Raw genomic sequence first — 8,014 nt, 5'->3', positions numbered from 1 at the left:
CGCGGGTTCAAATCCCGGCTGCGGCGGCTGCATTTCCGATGGAGGCGGAAATGTCGAGGCCCGTATGCTCAGATTTGGGTGCACGTTAAAGAACCCCAGGTGGTCAAAATTTCCGGAGTCCTCCACTACGGCGTCTCTCATAATAATATGGTGGTTTTGGGACGTTAAACCCCACAAATCAATCAAATCAAATATTCAGGGCCACACACACTCTGATATTCGCACAGAGAACACGTGATCAATCACTCGATCGGGAAGAGCACAAAGGGAAAAAGGAGTGATATGGTATACATACGCTGTGAAGCTTAGGCCAGCAGGACCCAGATAGCTGTTTAATATATAAAGCCTCGAACTATCAAGGAATGAAAAATAACTATTGTGGGATACCCGCCCTAGATAAGTGAAGCGCAAGCGAGACATTGTCTCATCGTATTGTCCAGTGCTTTTATTGGAGTCCTTATAACACGCGTGGCCGTATCATAGCAATATCACTACTGCACAGACGCAAATCACTTTTTTGCAGGAGAAGTGTGGCAGTTTGAGCTAGTTGGTATGACATGACGATAGTTATAGTGCGAGAACAGAATGACTACGTGTCCTTGTCTCTTTGTCATCGTTATGCTCTCGCGCTATAACTATCGTTTGCAGGAGAACCACGCGCGGAACAGAGTGCATTCGCGCAATGATAGCCAACGCTAACTTTGACCACGGACATATTGTGACCAAACGCAAAGGTTGATTAAAGTAGTGCGTGCAAAACCAAGACAAAGAACAGCTGCAGAAGTTGCAAGCAGGATGAGGAAGTGAATAATCAGATTCTTCTTTATATGTTCATAACTTTATTGAATATAGAAGCAAGTATCTACGTTCTAAACTATATAAAATATGCGTATAATATTTACGAATGCGACATCTTCGGGATCGCCTGAATGCATCGGCGGAGTGCCATACGTTCATTTCTTTTCTCCTTTGCGACCGGCCTGTGGCTCGGCATCCCCGACGTAGAAGAGGTTCTCTTGAAGCAGCTCTTCTAGCGTGATTCGGCCGGTCTCGGGAAGGAAAAAAGTGACGAGCATCGCCCCGATGAAAGTGACGATGCTGAAGAAGAAGCCGAGCCCGGAGAGCCGCAGTGAGTCCCGCACCTGGTCGAAGAAGATGGTCACTCCCACGGCGCACGTCCAGTTGAACGCCGACACCATAGAGATCAAAGTGCCGCTGCCACGACACGGCACCAGTTCGGCGTTCAGGAGCCACACGACGGGGCCCAGGCCTATCGAAAAACCTGCAGAGCGGACGTTACCCGACGAGCCGTCATGTAGCCTATTTGCAGTAAATCTGAAACGGCTGCCGCTCGTCTTCCCTCCACTTGCGTGTAGCTTTGTTTTGCAACTTTGAAATTTCCTTTAGGAATATCGAAAACGCTTGCTTGGTCTCATAGCCAACTTGTGAAGTAGTGGGGCTAATTGTGTGGCATGACTACATAATTACGCAAGTGGTTACAACAGTGACAGAGGGCAACAGATTAGATAATAATACAAAATAAAACACGATTCTATTGATCAGGAATAACAGCAGACAAAATTACCACTAATGCAACTACATTGCCTCAAAGCTGCACATAAAGTGCTTCATGGTCATAGAAAAAATATTTGCCTCTTCCAGATCAGTTGGTATAGAATTCCAAATGAAAGGGGCAATAAATCCTACGAGCTTACGAGCGTAGGCATTTTGGCAACCGGTAAATTGAAGCAATTGTTTACTGCAGCTGTGCAGCTCCTAAATGACATCATGAGTCCTGTATGTTAACAATGATACATTTTGAAAAACGCAACGAGTCCCAGAATTAACTGTCGTTCTTATTCCAGACGGTTACTAACCTAGCCCATCCAGAACGCAGCGGTCAGATCCTAATATTTATTTATGAGGCACACGATGAAATTCCACACATTACATGACTGACGCAGCGCTACTGACAAAGACGAAAAGAACACTTCAACTGGCACTCCAACGAAGCATTTCTAAGAGCTTCTCAGAAGGTTTCTGATATGCAAACGAGTAAATCCCGTAGGCGACGCTGTTCAGATTGCGTCTATAAGTCACTACACTGCTGGACCAGAAGACGGTTTGCGTTTCACAAATAGACGCACGCCTTTACTTCAAAGGAAGCGCGTATCCACAAACGCACGCACAAATAAAAGCGTGTGCACAGGGGTGCACACCCACTCCCAATAAGTGGTATAGTCTTCGTATAAGGGCATTTCAAAGAACCTTCCCCCATTCCCGAAGAGAACCAAGTGCACGACAATGCGCACAAATGCCGCTGCGACACAAGAACTGCTTGCAACGACACTTGCCACTGCATGCGACCGGTTAATCACGGAATGTGGAACGCGAAATTCGGCTGTCGAAATGAGCGCGAAACGAAATTAGAAGATGGTGTTGTGGCTGGCCTAACATGACATAGGCGCCTTGTACCAGTACGTTACTGAAAGCAAAGAAACAACACTTCTTGAAGCGTCGGTGTTGGCAATGAGCTCCTTCTGGCCACGAGATGATGATAAGACGATTGACACCTTTCTAATTAACCACGCTCAGATGCTTCCCTGTTAAAACGCTTTCTCTACCATACTTAAAGACCTGGCGACCGGTCTCATGCGGCAATATGAGGAGGGTGTGTGTCCAATTTTCTTGTGTTAGCTCACAGTGGCACGTAAGCAGCTGCAGCTTGAACTACCGCAGCTTTGATATTACTTTGGCTAGCCAAGCTCTAAATAAGGCCGAATAATTCAAATATGTCACAGTTTTTTTTTTACTATCACTTACATTGAAAAGATGACATCAAAGCTGTCTGTAGAAAAACTGACTTCCAGCTGTTACGCACTGCTCCGTCCCCGACAAAACTTTTATAGTTCTTTTTGTTGGCTGCGTATATTTTTAATTGCTTCATAGACGTCCGGGTTATTGCTATGTGAGCTTGGGGTGTGACATACAAAGCCTAAATAACACTTATTCTGCAAGTGCAATACGAGAACTGGCTTTCATAATAATAATGATAACTAGTTTTGATGATAATAACTTTATCTTCTGTTCACTACCCCAGTGACACACTGTTTATTAACTTCATATTGTGTCAAGTGCAGCGTGAAGAACTTGAAAGGTCAGCTGTCTAGTTCCCGAGTAATGCACAGAATCTTTACGCTACCCAACTTCATATTCAGCTTCCCGCATGTAAATGCCAGACAAACAAATTGCATTAATTTAAATATTGCTCTCTGTAACAATCATTCAAAAATTTAATCAGAAAAATTAGGTTCTTCGAAATAAAAACTACCCGTAGTTTTAACACTGCTTGTTAAACGCTTTCTCTGGTCTTCGGAATCTCAAAATTTTTTTAGTAGGTAGTTTTGCACATAGCTGAAAATTACCTACTAAAACAATCATGTCACGAATAATCATGTGAGTTGTTCACCTTTGTGTACTTTCTATGTTGGGTCAGATAATAGCCACTTCAGTTCTTGGTCTAAATATTTTGTGAGTTATTTGTAATCAGTTTTCAGTAAAGCACAGCTTCCTTTCATTTCATTTGATTTCTATTAACCAAGTTTTGTCGACGACGTCACAGATAGCAGCAGTAAGTTCGATACGCGAGGTTCGAAATTTGCATCGAGTCTCCTAGGCTCTAGAAGCATGTGCTCAAGTCGTTGAAAATAGAACCAAGCCTCTGTTTTTACAAGTAACTGAACGTGCGCCTGCACCTGATGTGGTGCTTACGTCTCAATTTCGCTCATAACTCTGACCAGTCAGGCGAATTCTTAGATGCGCCTTTCTCCTGTTTTGCCCGCTGATGTGCTGAACACATTCCCGCTCCAAGAGTGGTCGCGCACGCCACAGCGGTATTGTCAGCACGGCATCAACAGATAAATGAAGTAACTCATAATGAGGCTTTTTAGGTGTGTGCGTGCGTGTGCGTGCATGCGTGCGTGCCTGTGTGCGTGTGTGCGCTCGCGCGTGCGTGCATGTGTGCGTGTGTGCGCTCGCGCGTGCGTGCATGTGTGTGTGTGTGTATGTGTGTGTGTGCGCGCGTGTGTGTGTGTATGTGTGTGTGTGTGCGCGTGCGTGTGTGCGTGCGCGTGTGTGTGCGTGTGCGTGCGTGTGTGCGTGCGCGTGTGTATGCGTGCGCGTGTGTATGCGTGCGTGTGTGCGTGCGCGTGTGTATGCGTGCGCGTGTGTGTGTGCGTGCGCGTGTGTGTGTGCGTGCGCGTGTGTGCGTGCGTGCGTGTGCGTGCGTGCGTGTGCGTGCGTGCGTGTGTGTGTGTGTGTGTGCGCGCGTGCATGTGTGCATGCGTGTGTGCGTGCGCGTGTGTGTGTGTGTCTGCGTGCGTGTGCATGCGTGCGTGTGTGTGTGTGTGTGTGTGTGTGTGTGTGTGCGTGTGTGTGTCTGCGTGCGTGTGCATGCGTGCGTGTGTGTGTGTGTGCGTGTGTGTGTGCGCGTGTGTGTGTGCGTGTGTGTGTGTGCGTGTGTGTGTGCGTGCGTGTGTGTGTGCGTGTGTGCGTGTGTGTGTGTGTGTGTGTGTGCGTGCGTGCGTGCGTGCCTGTGTGCGTGCGTGCGTGCCTGTGTCTGCGTGCGCGTGCGCGTGTGTGTGTGTGTCTGCGTGCGCGTGCGTGCGTGCGCGTGTGCGTGCGCATGTGTGTGTGCCTGCGTGTGCGCATGTGTGTGTGTGTGCCTGCGTGTGTGTGTGTGTGTGCCTGCGTGTGCGCGTGCGTGTGTGCGTGCGCGCGTGTGTGTGTCTGCGTGTGTGTGTGTGTCTGCGTGTGTGTGTGTGTGTGTGTGTGTGTGTGTGTGTGTGTGTGTGTGTGTGTGTGTGTGTGTGTGTGTGTGTGTGTGTGTGTGTGTGTGTGTGTGTGTGTGTGTGTGTGTGTGTGTGTGTGTGTGTGTGTGTGTGTGTGTGTGTGTGTGTGTGTGTGTGTGTGTGTGTGTGTGTGTGTGTGTGTGTGTGTGTGTGTGTGTGTGTGTGTGTGTGTGTGTGTGTGTGTGTGTGTGTGTGTGTGTGTGTGTGTGTGTGTGTGTGTGTGTGTGTGTGTGTGTGTGTGTGTGTGTGTGTGTGTGTGTGTGTGTGTGTGTGTGTGTGTGTGTGTGTGTGTGTGTGTGTGTTACATGTCAAGGGCAGTGCTGCTATAGGTTAGGTGACATATAAGCTGTGAAGCAACGAAAACGAGGCTGCAAAATGTAATTACCACTCCTAGGGATGAACAAAAGAATAACCAGGATGGAAGCTTTACGACAGTCTGCCCAACACTTCTAACCATTTTAATGGAAATGTAAACTGTGTGATGAACTACTAGCTAGCATAGGAGCCGTAGAACACGTTCAGTCAAGCAGTTTTTGTACAAAGGTGTAACAAGTTCAAAGTAATCCATGCGCATTTATCAAAGTAATCTATGCGCAGTTTTGAACTGGCACAAGCAGTGTGCCAGTTCAAAACATTCGCCCAATTTTCACTGTCGGTGTAGTGACAGTCCTGACGAACACTAGGCATTTCAGATAATTTAGTTTTAGCTGTTTTCCAAAATATTGTAACTACTTAGAGACAACTCTTTTGATATGCTACCTCCTAAGAAGTGTGAGCCGTGAATCTCAGCTTTCGTACCTACCTACAATGTAGAAGGCGATGAGCAGGACGGGAATCCGATCCAGTATGTCGGGTTCACGGTCATCGCTCTCCTTGCTCACGTGTGACACAGCGCCCATCGCTATCAATGAGAAGACACACACGTGCGACGACACGAGCAGCAGGCGCCTCCGGGTCACCATGTCCATTACCGCCACAGCGACCATGGTGGCAGATACCTGCGCGCCAAATGAGGTTACGTCGGGGTTTTGTTTACAGAAAGAATAAATGTTTTAAGCCATAATCAAGAACGCTGGTACAGCGACAGTAGGCAGTTTTCGAATACAGTACGCAATGCTCTGCGTTAGCGTATCATGCCACTGCGCGTGCGTCGTACTCTAAGCGCTTGCGGGCTCACGAGAAGGGACAGAAATGACGGGTGACCACTATGTACGTTAACTTAGCGTACGCTATTTGAAAACTCCCTAGTAATGTTACGAGTCTCGGAAGCTAAAATACATGCATGTTCTACAAGACACGCCAGCGAGTGGACGCCAGAGCCTTTTCACTCTAACAAGATGCATCCGTAGACGTATTTCACTAAGCTTGAAGCCCGACGGGTGGTTGGCTCCCATCTCGCTTGATTTCTCGCCTTTTCGGTTAGTGTCTGACCGAGGAATCGGGTTCCACCAGCAAAACAGTGAACTACCAAATGAATTAACGGTATATCTTTCAAGTAATGTACAGTGACCCTTAGTGGTACGCACAATCGGACGCGGCCAAATGAGAGAGAGAGCAAGAAAGAGAGAGGGTGTGTGTGTGTCGTTACTCTGTGCGCGTCCAATTGTGTTTCCTCTGAACCCTCGTTCAGCTGCTCTCACTACTGTGCCTCAGAAGTTCATAAGTTACGTCGATGCCCACCTACATTTCTCGGCCACGGTAAAGAAAGCAAACAAGGAGTATGCATTGAAAGATCAGTTCTCTTGGTCTCTTTTCATCATCTTTATCGGTCGCACTTTCACATTTTAGATTATTGTTCTATCAAGACACCACGCGCATGCCACGTCGTACATTGTAGAGGTCAAACTATAGTGATTAGAGGTGGTTAGCCATGCTCTAAATCACCTAAAATGACGCTTCCATTAGAAAAACTCAGGTAATTATGGGTGACACGTACTTAGATGAGAAAACGTACTTGAAATACAACCGATCTTGTGCTGCACTCCTCTGTAAGAGGACGAATAAGACGTGTAGCTTATAAGTAGGCGGCTGGGGATTTGACACGTACGTATTGCCGGTGCCGTCAGAAAGACATTGCCACTTTGCTGCCACTATGCTGCGCACGCTCGCGGCACATGGACACCGAAACTCATAGGTAAAGGCTGGGATGCCATAGGTGTGGTCGAAACGATGTGACAACACTGTACTTTCATTATATAGGTCTTCCAACCAGCTCTGCTGTGTTGGCACTAATTGTCATATGTTACTGGATTCATCGAAAACATTACCAAACGATTGAACAGCCTAACTTTCCTTTGCCGTTTATGCTATGAAAAGGCCTCTCACAACAGGCGATCAATTCATTCTCGAGGAAGTCATTCCCGTTGTCTTCATTCTACGAAATAAAAGCACGACTTTCGAAACGCTCATTATTGAGAATAATGATAACTGCCAGAACTCAGTAGTCACATGTCACACTAAAGTCACACTCAAGCTGCAAGCGAAAACACAAAACGCCTAGACAAGATGGGTGCCGTCGTGTTTCTTAGAATGCAGTGGGGTTGTGATCTTGGCGCAAAATCTACCATTGTATTCAGACGTGCACCAACTAGCCTAACAGCCAGTTCAACTACCGTAACTGTCCCTGCAAGCACGTCGCTGGGGGCGACGTAAAAGTCACACGCACACCCACCTGCAGCGTGGCAATGAGGATAGAGCAGTCCGCTTCCTTTATGCGCAAACCGGCCTCTGCGAACGCGCCGAACGTGTAGAAAATGACCATATTGATTCCCGAGAATTGCTGAAGGAAGTTGACTTGCGCTGCCAGCAATACGTGAGCCGGTGGGGTGGGTGCTGTCACGTAAACCATCTCGATGGCCATGCATTCCTCTTCGGCTCGGGCACCTCGAAGTTGGAACAGGCACTCGAGACCGTCGGCCTGCATGATGGTGGGTCGTAAAGTGCTTGACATAAGGTAACCGGAAGCACCCATCACAGCTGCACAGCCATGTATGTCACGCCGTTGCGAAAAAGACCGAAGGTCACTAGTCCACCATTGATACTATGAATTCAAACATGGTTGCAGTTACTTAAGTAACTGCAACGTTTGGTAAGCTGATATTCTTGCTCTGAGTGCGTAATGTGTGTTAATCCAAAAGTAGAAAACAACAGGGTCTCTCGAAAAT

The 8,014-nt window shown here is 47.4% G+C and overlaps 1 protein-coding gene across 1 annotated transcript; it reads right to left on the bottom strand.

Annotated features, from left to right (window-relative positions):
- Positions 1-816: 816 nt before the first annotated feature.
- LOC119169802 (facilitated trehalose transporter Tret1-like) lies at positions 817-7,821 on the bottom strand. Its single transcript, XM_075886674.1, has 3 exons — positions 7,522-7,821; positions 5,653-5,848; positions 817-1,282 (listed from the first exon to the last, which is right to left on the bottom strand). The coding sequence occupies exons 1-3, from the start codon at positions 7,819-7,821 to the stop codon at positions 954-956; spliced, it is 825 nt and encodes a 274-aa protein (XP_075742789.1). The 3' UTR covers positions 817-953.
- Between the last annotated feature and the right edge of the window lie 193 nt (positions 7,822-8,014).

This window comes from Rhipicephalus microplus, chromosome 2 (assembly GCF_043290135.1).
Source record: "Rhipicephalus microplus isolate Deutch F79 chromosome 2, USDA_Rmic, whole genome shotgun sequence".
NCBI classification, from domain to species: Eukaryota; Metazoa; Arthropoda; class Arachnida; order Ixodida; family Ixodidae; genus Rhipicephalus; species Rhipicephalus microplus.
Note: the sequence above shows the minus strand (reverse complement) of the source record. Positions and strands in the feature narration are given on the sequence as shown.